Source organism: Lepidochelys kempii, chromosome 4 (assembly GCF_965140285.1).
Source record: "Lepidochelys kempii isolate rLepKem1 chromosome 4, rLepKem1.hap1, whole genome shotgun sequence".
Lineage (NCBI taxonomy): Eukaryota > Metazoa > Chordata > Testudines > Cheloniidae > Lepidochelys > Lepidochelys kempii.
This window is the reverse complement of record NC_136383.1, coordinates 89702264-89728918: the sequence shown is the minus strand read 5'-3', so window position 1 is coordinate 89728918 and position 26655 is coordinate 89702264. Positions and strand designations below refer to the sequence as shown.

Here is a 26655-nt window from a genome sequence, read left to right as displayed (position 1 = left end):
CTGGTTCATTTATTTTTGTCAGAATGCTATCCCAGAACCACCCTGTGCATGGACGTTCCTAGAATGTGGCGATAAATGCCAGCTCTCGCTTTGCCAGATATTCAACGTCAGCTGCTATCTCGTGGACCTGTTGTGTGCTTTCACTTGGGGGTCTTGTGTAACATGTAAAGATCGTAATTGCGTGAATTTCAGCATAGTCTCTGGATGGAGACTGACTTCTAACTGGGCCAATCTGCTTCCAAACTCTGCCTCCCAAATTTGCTTTTAGCATGTAGGTGACTTAATTGTAAAATCTAGGAGCATGCTTTAAGTAGTCAAAACCTGTTTAACTCTGATTTTTTTAGCTGATTATCCAGTTTTTCAATCTTTAGATGCAAGGGTTGGTAATCCAAGACCTTTCATCAGATTGTGTTTTAATTGTAAATACTGGTAGATATTACTCTCCCTCTCCCCTCCACCTCCTTTCTTCCTTATGCACATGTACACACAACACAAATAGACCTCTGTTTTTGTCTAAGCACTATATATTCACTATGGTTTATATTCACATAGCATTCAGCAGTTGTATTTTGCTCTTCACCTCCTTTTAGAAATTGAGTGTGAAACACTGGTGTGATATATTGTTTGGTTTTTTGGCTTAAAAAATCAGCGAATAACTTCTGTGTGTGAGGTGTAGTTTCTGTGTTGCCTGCATTTTCAGACCTGAATAGCTAGGTCCTCCATTCTTTTCACCCGACGTCAACCCACTTGTTCCCAAAATGTTTCAATCTCCTGTACTGTATTGACTAATGTCACTAAAACTTTCATATTCTGTTGATACGTTTTATGATATAGTCTGGCAGCTTTATGACATAATCTTGCAATTTACTGTATGTAAGTAATAATTGATTTTCACCTGTGGTGGTATGTTCTCTTCCATTTGATTTAATGAATTTGTGTAAGACTGATAAAGCTTAGCTTTTGGTAGATGAATGTCTGCTTTCCTCATGGAAGCATATAGTTTCTTCAGTTTCAATCTATGCTTTTTCTGCCCTCTAAAACTAAAAAAAAAAAAAAAAAAAAAATACTTTTAGTTCCAAAAGTTAATTTTCCAGCTGGTTAGTAGTAGTAGTTTGAGGACAAAGTAGTTGTGAATTGTGAAGCTGAGTAGACCTAAAGAGACTTCTATAAGAGACGATCTGTAAGTAGCTATGTGGGGAGCAGAAATTTGATGGTAGAGGGCTCTTCAATCTGGCAGACAAAGGTATCTAGCAGACAAAGTGTCTGGAAGTTGAAACTTGACAAATTCATGCTTGAAATAAGATGCACGTCTCTAACAATGAGGGCAGTTAGTTGTTGGAACAACTTATTAAGGGTTGTGGTGGATTCTCCATCACCGGCAATTTTAAAATCAAAACTGGATGTTTTTCTAAGAGATATGCTGTAGTGCAAACAGGAATTAATTAAAGTAAGTTCTGTGGCCTGTTATGCAGAAGGGCAGAGTCAATGATCACAGTGCTCCCTTCAGGCCTTAGAATCTATGACTCTCTCTCCAAAAGTCCTCTGTCTAATAGTGTTGATTTTTGAATTATACCTGTTTTTCTCTCAGTATGTTCCAAAGCTTTGTTTAATGTCACCCTTAAATCAGTCGTGCTTTTTGTGACCCATATAAATTGCTAGTCCTTAAAAACAGAAGGATGGCAGAATGTAAAAGGTAGCAGAATTTCCATTTGAACCCAAGGGACTTTACATCCTGATATTATTCTAAGTACTGCAGTGTTCTGTTACATGTCTGGTTTACTAGTAGGTGGGTCTTTAACTAGTAATAGAGAATTGTCTGTATATAGTAAAGACTTGCATTCGGTCTCTATGATTTGATACCTTGTGACACACTTTCTTTCCTTATTGCTGTCATTAAAGAGTCTAATACCAAAGAGAATAAACTAGAGAAAAGAGGCAGCCTCGTCTACTCCCTGTTTCCAGTTCACAGAATACATGCAAAAAAATTAGGTTGGAGTAAAATAAGCGCAACATATTGAAAGACAAAATGTTAAAATTCTCAAGCTGTTTCACAGCTGTACCACTTCATAAAGGGAAAGAGAGAGACTAGGACACTTGCCACAGTGTGGGTGAGAAGAAAAATGGGAACACGGACCCTTCGGACTCTTGCTTCTAAAATGAAAAATGTCTCAACATTTCTAAGGGACTGCAGTTGCTATATTCTGTTTAGTCTGTGTTTGCCTCTTTTAAATGTGCTTTTAGAAGACCTTGTCTTTCTCCTACCTCAGAACTAGTATCCTTTAGTTTTAGAGGTCCTCTCCAAAATGCAGACCTTTGGGAATTATTTGAAGCCCAATGAAGATGAGTAGTCCAGGTTTTGTGAAGGGCTAAACCTCTCTCCTACATTATCAGAGCAGTATACCTTGTGAGAACATTTTAAAACGTCTCAGATTTGAAAGCATGTAGTGAAACACATCTGAGGAAAGAGTACAGAGGTAGGGGGAGTATTAAGTATGATGCTGAAAGTAGATTAGTTAACTTCATGAGACAGTGAAGAAAATTCTGTTTGCTGGCATAACTTGCATGTTTTATTAATAATTTACACTTATAGGGTGAGTTTCCTATGAGGATCTCAAAGAGCATTATAAACACTGCATCTCTCAAAGCATTGTTAAGTCGTTAGGGGATATATGTAGGACATTTAAACTGTGCTTGAAGTATGGCCACCTCTGTGGTGACGTGTGGAAACTGTTTACTGGCACAGAGAAATAGTATATGACAGCTGAGAACTGGAAGGGACTGGACTAGCCAAGTGAAAATTTCCGGAGGAATTAGGTAGCCAGGGTACAGTTATTGGAGCTAGAATTTGCTTTGGGTACCAAGATTTATACCCTCTGCTCTAACACAAATGCCACAGATTCTTTAACAACCATGTCTCTTTTTTCTGTTATGTTGTGTTAAAAAAAAATCTTAAACTAATGGTTTTTCAGACAAAGCTACTGTGTGTGACCTTTGTGTTGATATTTAAGGTACTTGGAAAGTTTGTCAATCAGTGGAATTCTGATTGTCAATTCTATTGTCCCATCTCTGTCTCAAATCTCTGTGATTGTGATTCATTCCTCTATGACAAGAAGGATGATGGTTGTGGTGGTGAGAGATCTTCAGTAATATAAAGTGACAAAAAATGCAGAAAATCTCAAGGATCTCTGAGTGGATGTAGAGTAGAACTTTGGTTAAGACCCTCTGGTGGTTCATGAGTAAAGCTCCATGTTTGTCACAAAGCTCACAGATTATGTGCCTTTCCGTGACTTATGCAGCGGCCCAGGCCATTGGCCCGGGAGCTGCCTGAGCAGCTCGGCCAGCCCCTGGGCCAGTCGCACCGGCTGATGCTGGAGCAGTCTCAGGCCCCCACCCCCGAGCAGCAGGAGTTTGGGTGTGGGAGGGCTCAGGCCTGGGGATTGGGGTGTGGGGCAGTGCTTACCTGCGGGGGGGGCTCCCCGGAAGGGTGACAGGAACTCAGCTCCTAGCTCCATGTGCTGCCGCTGCCAGCAGGAACCACCCACACAGCTCCCATTAGCCGTGGTTTCCAGCCAATGGGAGCTGCAGAACCAGGGCTTGGGGCGGAGTGAAGGCAGCAGGTGGAGCTAGGAGCTGTTGGTCACCGCTTCCCAGGAGCCAGGAAGGGAACCTACCCCAGCCCCGCCAACCCCCTCCCCCAGCACTCGTGGCACCCCCTGGGCTGCAACCCCCTTGAGCACCCGCAGTGCAACCATACACAACCCCCTGCCACCCTTTGAGTATACACAGTGCCCCCAGGGCCACCGCCCTCCTCCGAGCTGCCCCCACCAAGTTTTAGTTAGGGGTATATAGTAAAATTGATGGACAGGTCATGGGCTGTGAATTTTTGTTTATTGCTCATGACCTGTCCATGACTTTTACTAAAAATACTTGTGACTAAAACGTAGCCTTATTCATGAGGTGGTGACCACTAGGTTGCACCTCTCAGATTGAAGTGGGTGGAAACAGCAAAATCCCTTGGACACTAGGCCCAGCAGGAACAAATGAAGTTGATGGTAGTAGAAACTCTGCTCCCTTCTACTACTCTTTCTACTGAAACTGCCATTCCACTCCACACCTCTGCTTTCATTTCAGCTCTGGGGGCAGCACCACTTCAAGAAATTGTGTAACTGGTTCCACAGCTGCTTAACGGTGCTGTTGGACCTGACTGTTGTGGAGGCAGGAAAGGGAGAAGTACTTACACCAGTCCCCCCACCTACCTGCACTCAAAACCATTTATGGGTTTATGCTCTGAATCAGTCCTTTGAATCATAAGTATTTGATATTTGGGCAATAAATTACGGATGGATTTTGGATCCTGGGTGAAGAAAGGCTGAGAAACACTGGGGGTCCCTGCCAAAAACAAAAATGAAAATAAAGTCTAGCGAGAGGCTTGAGTTGAACTTTTATTCTACTATTAATTTCTTTGTTAATGAAGGCAAACCCAGGAAGGAGTTAAGTGTTTGCCTGTACTTTGTTTTTACAGCAGTTAGGGAAAGGCAGCTCCTTGCATATTTCACTTCTACATTTTGGGAAACTGAGGTACCAAAGGATAAGTGGCTTGGTCTAAGTGGCTTCTGAGTTTCAGGCAGACTTATCAACCCAAGAACAGAATCCAGGTCTCTTGGCTTCTAGTACCCTGTTCCATTTGACGTTACCCACTAACTGGTATGTTGCTATGTCTAGATGTTGCAAAACCCCGAGGAGAATGAGTGATTTCATGCAATATGTGCTGCAATATCTACAGTATGCACAGTAGGGCTGGCTAACCGTTTTTATCAGTGCCTCATTATATACCTAGTCATTCTCTCCATCTTCCATGGACCACTACAGGCATAGTTTCTGCAGTCTCAGGTCTAAATTTCCTGTGTTTTGATAGTTTCCTGTAACACTTTTTTTAATTGCATTTGCTAATTTTTATAGAATTTCTCTGAGGATACTCTTTTCTTGTTACATGTTACCAGTACTCTTTAATTGCAATATTGCTGATCGTTTTCTTTTAACATAGGCAGAAAAACATGGCTGTTTACTGAAGGGAGGTGGGAGTAGAATGTGGAAACATTCATCCTTTATTCTTGAGAAGGCTGTACTGCTCCTTTCCTTAATTCTAAAGAAACAAGAAAGCTGAGGTTGTAAGATTCAATAAATGAAACATGTTTTTAGCATCTAGCATTCTGCAGAAACCTTATGCGACTTGTAAATAGCTTTTGTACAGAGGAAGGAGCTTACGGACTTTAATTGATTCATATATTATTTGCCTTGGCTGTTTAATTTGCTTGTTCTAAGCTTTGTAAAAGTCCTTTAGTACTTTTTGGTTATTCCATTCTGTCCTGTGTTGCAGGAGATTGTCTGGTACAATAGATGTGATTGGACAGACCATCACTATCAGCAGAGTGGAAGGAAGGCGGCGAGCCAATGAAAATAGCAACATACAGGTTTCGTATTTCAGATTTTCACAAGTTCTGTCACTGACCAAAGAGGGGCTTTTTTTTCTTTCACCTTATCATCTGAATAAATAATTCTAAACTTCATGGATGAATGATAATATGAACAACCAAGGAAAAGGAACAAATATCATTTAAAATTAATGTGTTGAATTTAACTCCAAGAAACTTTTTTCTCTGTGAAATCCAAATTGATGTAGTTCAAAAGAAAACATTGTAATGTATTTTCTAGTAAAAAGCAGCAGTGGTCCAACTTCTTTGCTGACTTACACTCCAGGCTGCTACGTTGACTTAATCGGGCCTGTACGGGGGTGGTGGTGTATGTATGCGTGTGTGTCTGGAAACACACACATATATTATAAATATAAATGTCAATTTTATGGCATGTTATATTGAATGTTATATTGAAAGTAGTCATCTGCCATGCATGCCTGCCCCCCAAATGACACTGATGTTAAAAAGAAGTGAGGAGAGTTTTCTTAATATGCAATTTAAGAAATAAAAATCTGATTTAAGGCATAAATGGCTTGTAATGAAGGGAGACATTTAAATAAATTTTTGTGTCACTGTTCCACTAACTCTCACTATGTAATAAGAAATGTTAGTGTTTGTGGTCCCTGATTAAATTAAATTGATTTTTGAAAGTAATCAGGGTTTTTAGTCTAGTTTTTCCCTCATGGCATCACTATATGGCAGAATTAAGGTTTTTTGGGTGCTCTAGCTGTATTCCTATGCTTTCACATGTTCAGGTTATTTTAAAAGAAATCCTAACTCTGAATGTAATAATTACAATTTTCTTGTAATGTTTTTTACTCTTAAATTACTGATATGTAGCCTCAACCGTAACTCCAGCTTCATGTAGTTTTTTTTTTTAATCTAGGAATTCAAAATGTTCCTGTTTTGTTTTTAATATTTAGTTTGGTTCATAGAAAGGTGGTTGGGTGTGGTTTTTTTTGTTTTTTTTTGCAAAATGTATATTCCTTACATAGATATTTAAGAAGGTATTTTGTATGCATGTATGTTCCTTCCCTGGAAAGAACTAGAAAGGTTGGAAAATATAATTTTCTTCTCTGTCTCTACATAACCATTGTAACTGTAGGTTTCATGTCTTACAGGTTCTTTCAGAAAGATCCAGTGCTGATGTAGACAGTTTTACCAAGCCACCTCCATTTTTCCCTCCAGGAGCTCCACCTACCCACCTTCCACCCCCTCCTTTCCTCCCACCCCCCCCAACTGTCAGTACTGCTCCTCCTCTGATTCCCCCACCAGGTAAATACAGTATGAATGATTGTTTCAATCATTTTATAGAATGATTGAAACAGGAATGTGATGTTTGAAATGATTTTTTTTAAATGTGTTAGATCCTAAATTACTTGTATTTGAAATCCTAAGAGAGATTTTTCGGAACATTCCTGCTCCCTCTCTTCCCCCATTCAGAATTAAACTGGGAAGGCTGAGACTGAAATCTGGTTTTACATCCTCAGTACTTATAAAAGACAGACCTGGATACTATAGAAATAGCTAAAACAGGGAGATTATCAAATTTTGAGTTTTCCATCCTTGAAAGTGCCCTTTTAAGTCAGATGCTTTTATGATTAATATTTTGCTATTGTTAATATTGCAGAGGTATGTTTTAAAGAGGAGCTGTGGATGGCAAAAGGACTGGAGGGGATAATACTAAAAGTGCAGTGGGGCCAGGTCAGGAAGTTCTTGAGCAGAGGAGCAGCTGAGTGGGAGCTCATTAAGATTGGAAAGGTATACTACTCATGGGGAGAGAGCCTGATTCATCGTGGAGCCAGAGAAGCGCACACATTTTTTAATTAGCCTCCCCATTGCTCTTTACCGTCTCCACTGCCGAGCAGTTTCCCTTCCCTTCCATGGCCTTGCGGAGATCCCACACAGCCACTCCTTTGCTTAATAGTTTTCCCTGCCGTCTGGTGCTCTTCTAGAATCCTCCCTTCTAATCTTCTCCACACATGAACTGGATGGGGATACCTGCTGTAGATGTAGCACCCTTCCTTTCTGCAGTAGTTTTTGGCTTTTTCATGGTCTGGTTCCCTCTCTTGGAAGAGGATGCCAGTGCCGCTGCTGCTGGTGACCTTTAGGATTGTAAGCTCCCTATGCCTGGAAAACAAAGTCCTTCTCAATGGCCTGCATCTAGGAAATGGTGCAACCTAGGGGAGATAGAGGAGAAAAAGTTAAAAATAAAATCATTCCCCTGCCACTTTCCGTGTGTATGTGTGTGTGAAATTATAGGTAAAAATAAAATGTAGAAATATTAATTTGATGAGAGAATGCTACTGCTCTGGAGCTTTTGTAGAAGTAATGTTTTTTTTTTTTAAAACGGAGCTAATCAAACTTTCAACTTTAAAGTGACCTTTTCATTAAATAATATGTACAACTCATTGGAAGGAGTTTGAAAATAATTATCTTCTTTATAATGGTGGAAAGAATCAGAGTTGCATACTATAAAAGTTAGGCTGATCTCCCTTTTTTCCCAGCTGAGTGAGATGTTAATGTTACGTAGGTGTACTGTAATGTTTTTATAACGCCTTTCACATGTCGAGAATAGGCATTTAATGAAATATGCACACGTGTTGCAGATCTGTCAAGCAGGTTTGGCTTTAGTCTTACGTTTTACAGACAGGTTTATAACATGCACTTGTTCAAAAAGTCTCCTTCAACATCCTTCCGTGCTTCGAGTAATTTGAAAATAACCATTAAGAGCTGTGGCTTTGGCTCCTCCAGTCCTGTGCTTTAATTGTGCTGGTGCCAGCTCTTTATCTTCAAAGCTTTTACTAAAATAGAATCTGCCATCCCTCCTAGGTTCAGTGGGGAAAAAATCTACTGTTGTTACCTCATATTAACTGGGACTACTTGCCAGGAAATTTAAGTACTCCAAATATAAAACATCCTCCAGAAGCTCCTTTGAAAAAGGATCCTGCTTTGAAGTTCTGTCTCTTGTACTGTATTCACTTATTCTCTTGTGACGCAAATGCCTTTTCAGGAAAAAGTACTTGTGTTGTTTGGAAAGCTGAACCTGGAAACCAATGAAATACTCCTAGAAAAGTCACTCTAATTGGCTGTGGTAAAAGGTGTGGTTTTTTAATTTGGTAGGATAATTGAGATCTGGGAGGAAATATATTTAGGTGCTATTGTGATAGTTTTAAAGCTTATTACCTTTTTATTTTTTAATATTGCATTTTAAAAAGATGCCATTTATACATTTATGATGTTACAAAAATATTTTTACATTGTTATAGTCTCATTCAAGCATGCCACATAATTTTAAGGGTGTCACGGAATCTTAGTGACAGCACATTGTGGCCCTGCTCCCCTTTAGTGAAAGCTGTAACATTTTGTGAAGATTCTACACACTTGGACTGTGTGGGGTGGTTAAAGGCAGGGTCCCAAAATAAAGTGCTGAAAGTAGATTAGGTCATCTTTTCAGACTAGCCTTCAGGTCAAGTCCAGCATTGCAAGGAATGAATCCATGCTTCAGTGCTATCCTCTCTCAAAAAGAAATCATTGGCTAACCATTTTGTCCTAAAAGTATCTTTTTAAACATTGTTTATCAGAGATAAGGGACTAGTGTGTCCCTCATGCTAATTACCTGATTTTCCTGTTATTATGTTACACATTTTTGACACTTATACTATGGAAGGTAAGGTAGGAGATAACTTTCTGTCTAGATCGGGGTTCTCAAACTTCGTTGCACAGTGACCCCCTTCTGACGACAAAAATTACTACACGGCCCCTGGAGGGGGGCCTAAACCTGAGCCCTGCCACCCTGGGTTGGAGGGCCAAAGCCTAAGCCCCACTGCCCTGGGCAGCAGGGAGGGCAAAGCTGAAGCCCGAGGGCTTCAACCCCAGGCATGGGGCCTGTAACTCGAGCCCTGACTCCCACGGCTGAAATCCTCAGGCTGCGGCCCTGGAGCAGGGGGGCCTGGGCTTCAGTTTTGGCCCTGGACCTCAACAAGCTCCATTAAAACAGGGTCGCGACCCGCTTTGGGGTCCCGACCACAGTTTGAGAACTGCTGGTCTAGATCTTTTCACTTGGTGTTTGCTACCTTGAAATAAAGAAGAACTGCTATGCTAACACCAAATAGATTCCAATCCATTATTTAAAGTGACATAACAAATAATCCTTTCCTAGTGTTAAAGGCTTGAGGTTGAAGAATCTGAAATGTGATGATTTAATATAAAGACCTGTTAGTGAGCCTAACTTACTTTTTGTTAACTTTTCCAACTTTGGAAATAAATTTCAGTATTGAGACAATTACTATAAGTAATATTGGTCTCTAGATATAAAAATTAGCACGACTAGGTCTAATTTTGATCTTTGTACACATGTCTCTGTAGAGTACATATCTTAAAATGAAAGTCTTAGTTTTACCTGGGCTCAAGTATAGTGCTTTATATTTATGTATATTTTCTTGAGATTGTACAAATTGTTGAAAGGACTCATTTTGTAGAAGGTGTTGACTGATGATTTTCATAGTTAAATAAAATGTAACATTACCTATAGGGGAGAAAAACTTATTTTATCCTGAAACTTGACAAATTACACTGTTTTAGTACAGTAGGGAAAATTACATGCAAAAAAACAACTTTCATGCAGTGTTAAATTTGAAATGTCAGTCATTTAAGTTGGAATTCTAAAAGTATTGCTTGAGTAACATCTCTAAGATGTTGCATTTTCGGTATATTTAATGGTGTATGTTGATAAAGTGCAACATGTTAACAATTCTCCAAGAAAAGAGGAATAGAAAATACTCTGTATTCAACTTAACTAAGTTAATATTGCCCACTTGCCCGTCATGTGAAGTATTTTCTGACTCTCTTGGTGCTTGATCTCTCAACCATCACATTAATGCCAGCTAACTTTTTTTCTATCAGATTTCCTAGATTATTAATAAGGGTGGGTGTAGAAACCCCACAGCCAGAAGGTAGAACAGACAGCACAGTTTATAAGATCTACTAGTTGCATTAGCAGATCTTGACAGCTTTTATCTCTGGAACTAATGGATTTCTGGAATTGCCAGGGTCCTGTAATCCCCTTAGTCCAGATGTCAAGGAGTTGCTTGAGTTCAGAAGTTCTGTTACCTCTAGCTCCAAAGCCACTAGGTTTTTTGATCTTGCCATCTCCTGATTCCCATTTCAGGTGGAAAATTAGTTTTTAAATTTCTTGGTTTTGAACAGCTATATTTTACAAAATAAACAATTTAATTGCCTTAGAAGTAAGGTTGTTTAAATGCATTACATGTCAATTCAGGCATTAAAAAGCAAGCACATCACCAGTTAATATAAGTCTTATCCAGTACTTTATCTCAGCTTGTATATTAAACACCCTGCCATCATGCATAAGTCATTGGGAAATTTGGTAAGACAGTACAGGCTGCAGTGCCAGCAGAATGTGGCTGACACAGCTATATTTCCGTTTCATGCCATAATATGCTCAGACTCCACTGCTCCACAGTATATTCACTTTCAATTCTAGAACAGAACCACTCAAATATATACATCTCGTTTCTGTCGATCTTGCCCAAAGCAAAACCTTAACGCTGACCTCTGCAAGGTGAAGGTTTCTTACCTATAGATGTGTAGTATTTTAGTGAAAGTCATGAGAGAGTCTGAGAATGGACTCCGTGATTGGTCTGAACTTTGTTTGGTGTGCATATTAAAGTAGTCCTCACAAAGCTGATGAAAGCACCTTTCCAACCACTCTTTCTGAATAATATGAGGGAGAGATTTGAGTCTTGTCAGGCTCCACAGATGCTGGCTTTCCTAGTGGAATCACTGTTGTCCACGTTGACCCTTATGTTGCTGTTAAGTCTGCCATGTGACCTATTTTGAATTGTCATTTGTTCCATTAATGTAAATGCCCTTTTAGAGTACATTGTGGCCCATTAATATTACTTGGGGGGGTTTATTTTTTCATTTTCATGGCTCTTGTGCTTTTACATCTTCAGTGCTAATGCCAGGTGGGGTTTTTGTATTGTTTCACCCATACACAAAGGAGAAGGAAGGGACAAACTTGCTAGCGATTTTATATCAAAATAAATACTCAAATATATTTGGTTATTTGAATAATTTCTTGGTGCAGTTACTGAAATATGTCTAAATGGAATATGCTTGCTTCAAATTACCCCTGATTTCTTTAGATTTTTATATTTTAAAAATGTCCTTTATGGCGTTCTAGAAGATATACATATCTGGAGTCTTGTGAAAAATAAATTATTAGCAGATGCTTTCATATTGGAGTCGAACGTTTAAAGCTGATATGATTTGATAATTCAAGGAACTTTCTGTAAATATTAACAAATTGTCACCATTCAAACAGAAAATCTTATATTATCTGTAGTTATAATTTTAGACAGGAAATATTGCTTTAAACAAAACCTTAAACATATTATTTTACCTGTGTATAGAACTGAAAAAGATCATTAATACAATCTGCACAGATCCTCTGGCAAAAGTTTTCAAATTTGGATGCCTAAAAGTAAGACACTTAAATCCATATTTAGACATCTAAGCAAAGTATCTTTACTTTGAGGTGTGGTGAGCATCCATAATTCCAATTTAAATCAGTGAAAAGATTTGCATTGAAATGAATTAGTGGGATGTGTGCTCTCATTTAGGTGTTGAACTTTAGGCACCCAAGTTTGAAAATTTTGATCTTAGTACTTTAGCTTCTGATCCTGCAAAAACTTGTCTTTTAAAACTCAGTGGGACTACTCTTGTACATAAAGTTATGCATGTTCATAAGTGTTTGCAGGATTGGGCACTAAGATGCAGGATTGGTCAGTCTTTTCATTGACTTCAGTGGGTTTTGGATCAGAGCCTAAAATAGGTACGTGTACTTGGTGAAGTATTGTGATACATATTCTATTAAACCCAATTGTACCTGTGGCTAGTTTAGAGTTTGAAGGGCATTTATTTTATGTAATTCAGCTTTGCTTCCAAAAGTTCCTTTTCTGACACATTAAAAACCCACTAAACAAAATGACAACACAACAACAAAAAAACAGTTTGGGGAATTTTTTATTTGCTTTCTGGTTTTTGAATGTTTTGGGTGTGCTTGGGTCACATTTTCAAGGTAGTATTTGCAACTTTGAAATCTTGAAACTGACTTGGGTTTTTGTTGTATTAATTGAAAACAATTCTCAGGAGCTGAAGTTTTAAATAAAAGCTCAAATATCATGAGACGTGAGATAAAATGAAGCGTTGATAACACTGAGACTGCCATGATTCTTACTCTAAGGACAGGGAAATTAGATACTTTTGTTCTTTGTATTGATAACATAACTTGAATTAGTTCTGCTGATAAAGAACACAAGTTATTGCTAAAATTGACTTAGTATGTATCATATATTTTTATGTCTTAGGTATACCAATAACTGTGCCACCACCAGGTAACTTATTTAGATATTTTCTGAAGCATTGTTAAGAAATGTGAAACTTAAATTTGAATGTGCAACACGCAGTTCCCTACATCTGCTTGTTCATAGCAAGATAAAGTTCATAAACATAAAACTATATGTGTAGATGTAGGCCTGGTTGATTTTATGCAAGGTAGAGATGGAACAGTTTTAATGTTCCTGATTATGGGACCAACCTGCCACTTCCCTAAGAACTACACTCCTTCCTCCCCCCCTCCCCTCCAAGGCTCATTAAAATTAGTGAGAGACTTGTTGCTGGTGCAAAGCATTCTTGATAACCTCTCAAGAGTTGCAGCACAATAGAAAATAGTTAAAGTAAATGTTTTGAAACTGATGACAGATGAAATTAAGACACATATTTAGGACTTGACCCTGATTTTCGTTAAGTAGTTGTGTATTGTGCAGTCTTACATAATCGTTAACTGTGTAGATGGTCATTCTTTGCTTCAGCTCAGCTTCTCTGGAATTAGTTTGCCATTGTATACCTAACCCAATTTTTTATGTTTTCCAATTTAAATATTTCAGGTTTTCCTCCCCCACCTGGAGGTCCGCCACCTTCTCTTATACCAACAATAGAAAGGTAAATTTTGTTTGAAATCATTTATTAATTTTCATCCTTTGCAACATGGGGCTTTTTTAAAAAAAACAAATCCTTACAGTAAGCATAATAACTTTTATGTTCCTTATATAGAAAAAAATTCTGCTTTTGTCATCATTTTCTGTCTTGGTTTTTCCCAAGAGTTACTGTCATCTAAATTTTCAAAAGGCTGTAATACAGCTAACATTGTTTGTGTATAAAGTATTTTGCTATCTGTCATCCTGTAGATCTATCCCATTATATTGATGCAAGATTTAAGAACAGAGCAGCTCTTGCATTAGTTAGGGTGCTGATTATTCAGAGATTCTCAGATTATTCAGTGGATTATCTAACTTAATCTTACTGTGTTTCTCTGGAACAGCATATACATTACGCACAAAAAAAAGTTAAGGTTGCAAAGTCAAGCACTCAAAGCCTAGGAAATTCTGCAAATCAGGTTGTCTGTGCAACTGTTGATACTGATAGCCATAGTATCAGAGTGCTTCACAACGTCCCATAAGGTAAGATGTAAAATTATCCCCATGTTGTAGAGGAGGATCTGAGAGAGAGAGATATTAAGGCCAAAATTGTCATGTCCACAAATACTGGGAATTTAAAAAAAAATCAGGCCCTAGACATCTCAAGTTAAACACTTAACATTTTTGTAGCACTTGTTGTTCAAAACTCAGGCCCCATTGACTCCAGTTGCAGTTGTGAGTATTTATCACTTCTGCAAATCAGGCCCAAAATGTCTCAAGATGGGTCCCTAGATAATGAAATGTGCACAGTGGCCACTTGTGAAAAGTTGGTTTAAATTACTTTCCCAGCATCACTTAGGAATTTTGTGAGAGAGGGAGGGATAGAATCCATTTCTCCAGGGAGGCATTTCAAATGTTTAAACCACAAGACCATCCTTTCTCTTCCTGTAGTCCCCAACCTTATTTACTACACACCTTCCTGCTTTGCAACAAATCAAGTCCTGCCTGCAGCATCCTAAATCACAACACACTAATTCAGACCTGGTTTACACTTAAAAGATAGGTCAGCCTAGCCAGGTGTACAAGGATATGAAAAATTCAAACCTCCTGTACTGCATAGTTAAGCCTACTTAACTCCCAATGTAGATGCACCTAGGTTATTGGAAGAATTTTTCTGTTGACCTAACGACCACCACTCAGGGAGTTGGATTACCTATTGTGATGGAAGAACCCCTTCCATTGCTGTAGGAAGTATCTGCGCTATGGTGCTACAGCCCCCGAGCTGCAGCTTTGCCCCTGGAGTGCTCATAGTGTTAAGATGGTCCTGAACATCTTGTATGCTGAATAATTAAGGGTCCTGTGGAAAAAATAGTATGCAGTCATGTGATTAAAGATGGTGGGCCAGATTTTTAAAGATATCTAGCCAAGATGCAGGAATGAACCTAGTGGGATTCTCAAAAGTGCATAGGCACCTAACTCCTATTGATTTCATAATGCATATGCTCAAGGGAGCCAAATTAAAGTTGCACAGACTACCTCAACTCTGGCATTTCCTTCCTTCTGCGTACTTGCCTTTGCAACCGTAAGATTCTTATAATACAGTTGTTTTTGTATGTAATATCCTAAATTTATTTTTTTTAAATGAAAAAAAAACCCACAGAAATTCTATCCTATAGAACCGTATTAATCTTCACATAGGTCAGCAGCACTATCAGAACCTTTAGTTTCATAGGGCAGACCTCTACCATTTGAATTTATGGGGTAACTGGTAATATCAGTAGGCTATTATCCACTGTCAGCCTCTAACAAACCTCTAGTGAGCATGTGCAAAATGAGATTTACAGTGGTTTATAATTTGGCAAAATTTATGTGGAATTTCACAGAGACGGTAAAAGGCACATTTTTGACATCAGAGAGTCCCTTTGCGAGATTTCGAGACCCATCTCCACAGTATGGAGATGATAAAGCTTCTCAGTGAAACAGCTGAAAGAATTATTTTTAACATAGGTCATGCACAACCCAAAGATTTACATTCCCACCAACTGGAATGTTAAAATTTGAAGGAAATAAAATATACAGGAAGTACTTTTCTTAAGCTTTTGCCAGTAAAGAAGACATAGCAATACAGAGAATGTTGAAAAGGCATGAAGTATATGCTAGCTTGACTTTGTTTCTTTGGGTCATTGTGTTTTTTATGGCTATTTTTACTTATGAGAATAAATTGTATAGGTTCCTCAATATAGTATAACTTGTAAAATTCTTTATCTAGTTTATATTAAAACCTTGCATCTCCAGCTCTGACAAATACCCTAAAATGTTGAGACATTGCATAAGGCTTTCATTAATCTATTTTTAAAACCATACTGATCCAAAAGTCTTTTTATAGTGTGAGGCTGTCTTCAAGAACAAAAGTAGCACTTAAGTAAATGTGTTAAATAAGGTGTACATGATTAATTCAAGCTATCTAGGAAGCGATAAAACTTATCAAAGGTTATAGAAAATTGAATTTAAGCCCAATGTGCACATCATCCTTTTCAACCTCTATATTTTACCTATTTAAGTTGGCTACCATTGAAAGAAGTAGCTCTAGAAAATATGAAGTTGATTTAGAAGAATATTTATAGAACAATCCATTTGAAGCCCACCTGCTTTTATATGCATATGTGTTTGAAAAAATTAGATTCACTTCCATACCTACTTATTTAACAGGAAGGATATAAGGAAGCTTTCATTCACAGATTTGCTTGTTGCCAAGCAATTGGGCATGCAGTATGATTTCTCTGCCAGTATTTGTAACTGTTTTTGGAATATAAGCAACATATTGAAATAGAAAATCCAGTGAGGACAAGACAGAATAGTTTATATATAATATAAAACATATTCAGACATTTTTGGGAAGAAATGTTTAAAAAAATTAGGAACGTTAAGGGAGAATATGAATCTTCCTTGCTACATCAGTATTAAAATATTTATATATTAGACATCTGTGTTTGTTCAGTGCAATTGATGATTAAATTGTTTTTTATAGTAGGAAGGCTTACGATGGAGGGCATATTATTTAAATGTAATCCCCTTTAAAGATATACTGTTTTAGTCACATACTTCTAAGAATTGTGAAGAATAAAATCAGGTTCTCTCTCTCTATATATATACATATATATATACACATGTATATATATTTATATATATATAAAAAATGCTCAGGCGAGCAAGAGAGAGAGAACCTGATTTGCAGGAACCTGACTTGTATATTTACCTTTCAACAGTGGACATTCCTCTGGCTATGACAGCCGCTCTGCTCGTGCATTTCCGTGTGAGTATGGTTATCAGCTTTGAGGATTTTACTTAAGCTTTGTTAAAAATTGTTTAAAATAGCTATAGCTACATTGTTTCAGTTTAAATGTAAACAAGAATCTATCCACTAATCAAAATAAGATGGTGCAAAAGATCAAAATGATTATTATCATGACTGAATACCTAACACCTCATATTAGCAACTACTGGTAAATACCTGCTTACCTGTTCATTCATTTTTCTGTCCTCTAAATTGACATTTCTATGATGGGCACCCTTCCATTCTGCTTCAGTGCTAATGTGTTTGTTTTTTAAAAACCATGCAAACACAAATAGAATTCAGTGTGTATCACTAGCAGGTGGACAGACATAATTTTTTCTTCATGTACCTTCAAAACTGTACCCAACAAAATCTGTAACAGTGATTGGAAAGATGCAAACTTTTTTTGTTAAGCTATTTTTCCTGCAGCATGCTGTAAACTTGCAGATGGCAACAGAAGGCAAGTAGTTGGGTAGTTCAGTACTTTCTCGGTATGTGTGTGTGCTGTGGGGCACTAGATAATCTGGTACACTCCAACACTCCCATTTTGTGTGTGTGTGTGTTTGCCCTTTCTAGAGCAAGTTTTTCATTTACTATTTTGAAAAGGTAAGGTGGATTGATTTAAATCACAGATTGTAATCATGATTTAAATCAGCAAGCAGGAATCCTTGATTTAAACCATGTGTTTTAATTGTGTTTTGCATTTGTACTTTCATTCTTTTCCTAAAGAAAGATTGATTCTCATTGGTTGGTAACCATTAAAACATGTTCACTTGAAACTCAGTACAGTCTTTATACTAAGTTTGATACTCTTTTTTTTTTTTTTTTGCTAACCAGGAGGATACACTATATCTCTACACTTTTACTTAAGCAGTTTATATAACTTAATTTACATTTATTCAGTTTCTTAATTTTTACGTTAGAAAATTCTGAATAATGCATTTCTTATTTATTAGATGAGGATTAATTTTTTTACTTGTGATTTGTTTCAAGTTCTGTTTGGATGGTAATTCAAATTCAATTAAAAATGCACAACAGCATGTTCTTTTTTATTAAATAAAACTACTGTAAGTGCTGGAAACATAAGAAAAATTCCCAAATGTATCAAAACATGTTTTGCTTTTAAAGCTAACTGATTTATTAAAGAAAGGAAGTATTGTCTATAGTTAGTTATTTAAGATGATTGTTTCTACGTCACCATGTCCATAAAGGCTTTAGAACTAGTAGATCTCAGCCTCTCACACTTAGTTTTTATTCGTAGATTGGAAGAGGAAGATGAGCTCTCCTTTTTAAACTCCAAATTGGTTTAATAACTTTGAATGAGTAACTTAACTGAGTTAAGTGAATAAACTGAAATGACATATTTTTTTTCTGCACCTGCAAAAGGGAGGCAATTGGTGTCAAAAGCTGGTCTAGCACTTCGGCAGACTTTGGTTATAGGTGCTTAGCCAGTAACGTCCACCAGTCCAGTGGTTTGCCTTTAAAACTTGGCAACAAACATGTACTGCTTAATATTAATTTTTTGTATTTAATTTAAATTATTTAATAGCTTATTGAAGTGATTATAATAAGGTTAGGCCTCCTCAACATAGGTTGTCAATTTGAAATTTAAACTGAAGTAGGTTTATTTAAAAAATAAAACTGTATTTAATTTAAATTAAAAAGACATTTTTATGTACCCTGCAAATAATTAATGTAAATCTTACTAATGTTACATGGATAACCTTAACTCTGTCATTTCTAACTTCTGAGTCTTTGAGTTTGCAAACATTTATCAATGTATTCTTTGTGGTTTTTAAAAAAATTTCCTCGATTTTTAAAAAAGCAAACTGAAAAACCAACAATTCCATCCTGTGTAATCATATTAATACCCAAATGATTGATCTTCAGGATTAGAAACTTAAGATGCACAGTATCTGCCACTTGAACTAAGAGTAAATTATAACAGTAGTAGGTGGTTGTGCTCTGTGAGCCAGCCACTAGAGTGAGATAAGATGCACACATTGCTGGTCACCATCTCTGCTCTCTGCTTCTCATTTCGGTCCCTGCATTCCCACTCTGTCTTTTCCATGACTGTCTCTTCTTTTGCTCCCCCATTCCAGTTGTCCCTGCTTTCAATTACTGTGTCACAGGGCCTCCTGGGTGCTGAAAGCAGCAATTTCAAAGAAAGTGCTGCTCAGACCCTGCAGACCTGGCACAGAGTATGCTTAGTACAGACTACGTCTTCAGAAAATTTACCTGCCAAATTCCTAATGAATCTCTACTGAGCATTTGCAAACTGAAATTTTTAGAGGCTCATAACTTGCTCAAATTAGGGTGGATTTTCATAGGAGTGGCAAAAGACATGTCCCTGACCTCAGGGCAATCTCCCTACCAAAGTTTAAGTCCTTGCTCCAGAGCATCTTCTTAATGCTTCCTAGTGCTTGGAGCATCTTAGTGAAATGGAAGAATTTTTGAATATGGGCAAAACACCCTATTTGTCTATAACTTTATTCTCAGAAATAGATGAACCATACTTCCGGAAATTTCCCCCAAAAATTCAGTCTAAGGCAGACACCGAGCATGGAAAATTTGAACTCAAATATTAAAGTTTTGCAAAGTTGTAAGCAAATGGAAAAGAGTCTTACCATGGAAAGTGCTGAACATTAATTATAGATGTTACTAAATACACTGCCTATAAAGAAAAAAAAATCATCCATCCACTTTAGTTTGCTTTTTTGCTCTTGGGCTGGAGCTTTACTTTCAGTTGCAGTCTTTATTTCACTTTGGGGAATTTTTTTGGTTACAAGGGCTAAGCTATTTCCAGCCCATCTTTATTGTTGCTCTAGGTAGTGGTAGAACCAGCTCAGCACTTTCTACTTTAGAAGGCTGTGATTGGCCTTCAGGGTTGATACTAATGTCATACTGAGATTGACTCAAAAAAAAAAAAAAAAAAAAAGTGTCACAGAGATGATTATCCTCGCAATAAATATTTTCCTGTCTCATGGGCAAAGTAAAAGCAGGAGCAGTACATATATGTGGTTGTGAGGACCAAGCAGCAAGTGAGAAAAAAAAATGGAAGGTTGAAGGGACATTTAGTTGTGAATGGGCATACCAAAATTTTATTTTCTAGTAACTGATCACAGATGTTTGTCAAATTGACTTCTGTAATAGAAGACAGATGTGATCTAATTAATGCATGTATGTGAGTATTTATTTTTTTAAACTGTCTTTTGTACATTAAATAATATAGTGTCTCGATTTTTTTCCCATTCTCTTCTCTTATTCTCTCAAACATGATCCATTGTGGTGAATCTCTCTCCAGTGAAGGCAAGCTGTAAATGGCTCCCTCCTGAAACCTATGAATGTTGCTCATTAAGTCAGTTGGAAAAGTTAACTAGAGAGGAACATGGGGTGCTTCCTCTCCTTTTTTTGTCCCCTCTGAGCGCATAGCTGGCTCAGGTGCCGGCAACAAGTTTGAAACCCTAACTTTTGAGCATCACGTTTTATGTCAGAGAGTAGGAATGTATTGGCTCCTTAAAACATGAAAATCCAGAACATGATTTTTCAAGCCTCACAACTTCTTTTCTAAAAAGCAAAATACTTTACAATTATCAAAATACGATACAAGTTTTAAGTGGATGGCTTCTCTCTATTTCTGTCTGTCGGAATTGCTGTAACTTGAGAGAAAATGAGAGGCTTAGTTCTTGACCCCATTTAGTAAAGGCACTCAAGTTTAAGTATTAATTCATAATTTATTAAGTCAATTTCTTTATGTACATTTTAATAATTCTTTTAGGTTTAGTTCCTGGTTTTTAGTGCACATAAAATTTTTATTTACTAAATGTCTAAAATGTGCCATCAGTTTTCACTGGGGATATCTACAGTATTGAAAAAATAAGCTGCTTTCTTAATGAATATATTTGCCTTCGATACAGTATGTATTTCATAACAAACTCTCTCTGATGAAAGCTTGGTAATAGATGGCTTTTAATCATTCATAGAATCATAGAATATCAGGGTTGGAAGGGACCTCAGGAGGTCATCTAGTCCAACCCCCTGCTCAAAAGCAGGACCCATACCCAATTAAATCATCCCAGCCAGGGCTTTGTCAAGCCTGACCTTAAAAACTTCTAAGGAAGGAGATTCCACCACCTCCCTAGGCAACGCATTCCAGTGTTTCACCACCCTCCTAGTGAAAAAGTTTTTCCTAATATCCAACCTAAACCTCCCCCACTGCAACTTGAAGGTCAGTAGACTTTGACTTTGTTAGGCAAATGTGGAGAGCGAGTTTCTGCCACATAGACCTTCTGTTACTTACCTGCATATGTTCATGTGTAGGGACTGTTAGCAAGAGGTTCCCACCTGATCTCAATTGTTACAGTAGTGTATAAGGAGAGATTAAGATGGACAAAAACCATGCGGCGCTTTATAGATCATATCTTGCATTTGCACTCAGGTGCAATTCGGAAGTTTGCAGTTTTCAGAGAACAAAATGTTCCCTGTGGGTGACATTATAAAGTAGGATGCTGCTATATACTGCGTTGGCCCTAGCTTCCCAAAAGGGTATTGAAATAATCTAATCTGGGGATCACAACTCAGAAATTACTGCCATAATACACAACTGTGGAGCAGTCATTGCAAACACCTTAGCGGACTCAGATGGGAGAAATATCACTTTTGTCTTAAATTTGATTTGGTGATTCTGTCTTAAATCGTTACCAACTAAATATCTATTTTTACTCCTTAAGAACGTTTTTGAATGCATGGCAGAAGTTGGCCTACTATAATCAACTTCATTAATGTTGCTTGAAAATACTAGATTTTTTAGATTGAATTTTATGAAGGAGATTTTAAAGGAAGATGTTTAAAGGGGACTTCAAAGCACAAAAAATTGACTGTTTTTTTGCTTCATAATGTATAAAAAATGCTTGCTAGATCTATTTTATAAATTAATGTTATAAAGGGCTTTTTATTTTTGATTTTGTTTTCCTGCTGGTGTTTTATCTTAGAATGTCAGGAATGTTGTCTAGCCTTCTCAGCCTTTGCTAGAAGTCTGAAATATGGATTGTGAGCTCTCTTAGTTCTTAATGGAAAGGGCCAGAGTTGTTTGAATCCTTAACAAACACATCTTTTCTCTTGGAAGTTGCAGTTGTATAAGTATTAACAAAAAACAAAATTTTAAACAGTTTAAAATCACTTAATTTCCCTGTCATAATGCTGTTAGGTCTCCAGTTGTCCATAGGGTCTTCAAGGAAAAATGAGGTAGACATGATCAGAATTTCTAATCTGGCGCCCCTGATCTTCCCCCTAACTGTGGGTTTTGAGGTGGTTTTTATTCATAGGTCTGTGAGTACTGATACTCTTCCCAGACTAATGTTTAAAATGGAATCACAAATTTAGTACAAGTATTGCAAAAAACAATTCTAAAAACAGCTTTTTCTACAACACAAATAAGATCAGCTAATGTTTTGCTGTTGTACATGACACAGTATAGTCTTATTTGTATGAAACTGTTCTCCAAAGCAGAGTTAATGACTCCAGATGTATTGAATAAATTGAAAGTTTCCTGTACCTGAAATCACCATCACCAAACTTATTTGGTGTGCCTCTCTCCCAATCTAGAAATGATCAGTAGCGCAATTTCAGTGTGAAGTTTAGTACGAATCCATCAAGAGGTAACAAAATATTGAGATTTGTTCCTAGTAGAAGACACAAAATACAAGTCTTGATTATGTTTGAAAGCAATTCTATTTTTTAATTTCTTGCATGTTGAGAACTCTTATAGATAAAATCCAAATAGCTGCAATCAGAGCTATATAAAGCCAGAGCACTGGGTCACGTTAGGTCACTGCGATGCAAATGACATATTTTGCTTATGTCAGATAAATTTTCTGGTGTATTTGTCTGGCAGGATATGGAGATTACTGTAGTTACGGCGTAGGAGGGACCAGACAGAATCAGCATGGATGTAGATTCCATAATAAGTAAAAACCATTACTGTTTGTGTTTCGCAACTTACATTTAATGTAACCAATAGAATTAAGTAAATATAATTTCATATTTTTAAATTAGAATAGTCTCTATCATCCAGTGTATTCAATCCCTGAAGACCATACATACCTTGTTGAAATCATGGCAAGTTAAGGAAATTAGCAGTCCTTAAAGTTGTTTGGTTTTTTTGTGTTTTTCTATTTCTGGTTGCTTTCCTTACATAGAAGAATTTCAGTTTTGGCAGCATAATAAACAAAACACTGTTGTTCTAGGATTTTTTTTTTTTAACTCCTCATTTTCCCTATATTCCTAAACTCAAACATTAACTAATGTTTGTTCAGCATTTTGTAGATGTAAAGCACTGTATTGCTGCTGCTGTTATGCATTATGTGGGTTGTCACTGGAAATAGTATTTTAATGCTGAAGTTTCTCTCCCCTCTGTAAAGGATCGTTTGTATTAGTTTATGGAGCCCTTGGTGAACCCAGTATTTTATACTTCTGCTCAAGCACGCTGCTGCAGGAACATTCACGGGCATCTTAAACAAAGAAGACCAAACATGACTCTTATCAGAACCCATTAGTGGTGCCTCTTTGTGCACTATATAACACTTCATATTTTTGAAAGCTCTGTACAGTTGTTAACTTGCCCTCATAACAACACATGAGTTAGATAAGTATTATTCTATTTTACAGATGGAGAAAAGTGGTAACTCACTGCTGTTAAACTGATTTACCTAAGGCCACGCAGTGAGTTGGTCGCAAGGCAGATATCAGCACTCAGGAATCCCTAACTTTGAGACCCTAAGTCCACTAGAGAGTGCTGTGTCTCAGTAAAATAAAGCAGTCACTGTTGGGTAGAATGAGGCACTCCAGTTGCCCCTTTGAGCATTATCTTTGGGCTACTAAGCCTAGTCTCTAGTCATTTTGGTGTCTTCCTGGCAGCAGAACATACTGGAGAGTCTTTCTATCCCACTGCTGGTTACAGAAAATTCTTGAGTGCAAGAGGATGTTTTCTTATCAGGAAGTCTGATTAAAATTTTTCTCCTCTAAACAAGTATATTGTATTTTACAAAGAGTCTTAAACTGAAGGACGTATTTAATTTTCTCAAAATGTAACATGTTTTAGTAGTAACAGTGGTTCTTGTGAATGTTTATTATAATGGTATTGTTTGTATGAGATAAACAATAGAATTATTTCCTTTAGCTAGTTATAATAGCTTCCCCAAGGCTAACTTACAGAAGAGACTTCCACATTTACTATTGTGGAATATGAACTCCTGAGAGAAAATATGGAATGTAACTGTCAAATTGTACATTTAGTTGCAACTATTTTTATTTTGTGCACCTTTTAACTTACATAATGATTTTTTTAAATAATTAAACTGAGCAAAGTAGGAAACACTCTTTTCTCCCCCTTTTTTAATTATACTTTCAGAGCCACAACATTTAAAAGGATCTGTTTGTTCTGGCTGTTTTATTTCCTATTTGCTTGTTTTGCAAAAGTAAAACTAAGCTAATCACATAAAAAAATCTGACCCTTCTTAGGAAGTGTTTGCTTGGCTGTTTTATTTGTAGTGATGTAGAATTTAGACATTCTGCATAATCTACATCTGAATAAACAAAATGTACACTGGTAACCGTACGTCTTCAGAATTAAAATGCAACAGAAGCGTGTCTGAGATCTTGGATTGCCATCGTAATAAAATACTGTACCTAGTTTCAAGTAATATATAGACTTGTGAAAGAAAAATTGTACATGTACAAAACTCTCTCTCTCTCTCATTTCAAGAGCGAATCATATTATATTTTACCAGCTTTTGTTCTTGCTAATACCAGCATTTTTTTCTTTAGTCACCTTTCCGCACCTTGCAGGTTCTGCTCCTTCGTGGCCTAGTCTTGTGGACACAAGCAAACAGTGGGATTATTATGCACGAAGAGAGAAAGATAGGGAACGAGAGAGAGAGAGAGACCGAGAGAGGGATCGTGATCGGGATCGTGATAGGGAACGAGAACGTACCAGAGAGAGAGAGAGGGAACGTGATCACAGCCCAACTCCAAGTGTTTTCAACAGGTTAGTAATAAAATAGTTAACTATAATACTGTATTTAAGTGTTGTGTCCATATTAGGTAGTGTGCTTCAACACTTAAAACCCTTGGTGTGCAGCTGTATGTCTCAAGGAACTAGAGGGTGTGGGTTTTCTTCTCCCTTTGTTTTCTGTTGGAAACTAGCAAAAATTTCCAAATGTAAAACAGAAGTGTAAAAATATACTTTATGTACTAACTACTTATAGAACTGCAGGCATTACGAATGTGATTTAAGCTTTGTGTATGAGGGAGAGAAGCAGTCTTTGACCTCATTAATTCCAAAAACAACTGTGGAATCTGTGGGTTCTCTATTATTTTACAACTGGAATTTCTACTTCTTTTCTGAGAGCAATGTCCACATACAGTTGACTCTAATTTGAAACAGTGGTATTACTGCCTGCTAAAGCTGGGTTGATTAGTTTGGTGGGTTTTGTGAGTAGTTGGAAATGAATAATGTTCTGTCCAAGCTATTTATTTGTGAACTTCAGGCTTCACGAAAAGGTCAAGAACTTTTTGTTTTCAGACAGATAACTCCTTTATTGACATTTCAACTCTTTAATAATTTTTATTTTTTAAGTGATTAAACTTAGACACTACTGCTATCTTCTGTATGTTTTTGTGCACAAGAACAGAGCATTTAATGTTGAATTGGATGTGACACAAATAAGTTGAGGGCTATAGACTTACAAAGTTAGTATAAACGTATTTTGCTTAGGCAGTTTATTTCATGCTTTTCTAGTGGTTGCAAAATATTTTAGGATTAGTCCCTTAACTCTTCAGTTAATTGTTTTGATCGGTTTCATATTTACAGGATATACACATTAGCTATTCAATTGATTTTGGAATTTTCATCTTAATTGTTTTATGTTGCTGAACCTGAGCAGAACACCAGGAATTAGTATTACCTTAGTTGAGAGAAATGGGGTTTTTTTATCATCTTTATCAATCATTACAGGCATCAGAGAATTGTTAAAGATCTAAATTAGATGCAAGAAAACTTAGTTCTTATTTTGTGCAGACATTGACATTGTGATGTTGTGGTCCTGTAGTGTGTCTGTGTTTTGTGTTACAAATTACTGAGTCAGTGTTTAAGAACTTAAGTCCAATTTAAACATCTGTTTCTCAGGCAGCTTGATTGAAGGCCAGAAAGAAGGCTGGTCATTCAAGGGTGCTTGAAATGAACCTTAATGACTTCCAGGCCCAGAGAAGTCTCTGTGTTGCTGCCAGAGATATCCGTAAAGGAGGGGGAAGAGGAGGCCTCAATTTTTTTTTTTTTTTAAATGTGACTAAATTATCCACCATCTGCAGCAAAGCTGCTGCCACATTGCTATGTAAGGAACCAAGAGGCCCTTAACTAGAAAAAAGTAGATTTGGGAGTAACAGAGAAGGTGGGAGAAGATTTAAAAGGACAGATAATTCACATACGGTAATGTTGTTTCTTAAGCTTATTTACAGTTTTGTTTCACTTTTCAAAAATAAAAACACCTGGGAGGAGGAAGAAGGGAACGAGAACTTCACACATCACAAAGATTCATTAAATTTCAGGGAAAGAATACTTACCATTGGTGTCTTTTTTCCTCTCGGTTTAAAACTACCAGAAACAATACTTCTGCGAGTAGGCATCATGTTTTGTGCAGAGAAAACTAAAATGAGGCTATATGCACTTCTATATTTGGCCCTGCAAATGAAAAATCTGTGTTCTATTGCATTTCTTACCAGTGTAAGATAACCCGAGTGCATGTTACTGGAAATGTGCAAGTTAATGTGGTTTTAAATGATCCCACAA

General features: G+C 37.1%; 1 protein-coding gene across 18 annotated transcripts in view; it reads left to right on the top strand.

The window, feature by feature from the left end:
* FIP1L1 (factor interacting with PAPOLA and CPSF1) overlaps positions 1–26655 on the top strand; it is a 70703-nt gene that overhangs the window by 31148 nt on the left and 12900 nt on the right. For 11 of the 18 annotated variants that reach the window (XM_073342037.1, XM_073342032.1, XM_073342048.1 and 8 more), the window contains 6 exons: positions 5378–5471; positions 6596–6749; positions 12869–12895; positions 13448–13502; positions 16744–16790; positions 24636–24855. In XM_073342037.1, coding sequence (XP_073198138.1) covers positions 5378–5471; positions 6596–6749; positions 12869–12895; positions 13448–13502; positions 16744–16790; positions 24636–24855 — 597 coding nt within the window. Of the gene's footprint in view, positions 1–5377; positions 5472–6595; positions 6750–7104; positions 11477–12868; positions 12896–13447; positions 13503–16743; positions 16791–24635; positions 24856–26655 lie in introns of those variants that run through there. The other 7 variants (XM_073342049.1, XM_073342044.1, XM_073342045.1 and 4 more) reach the window with 3 other exon arrangements.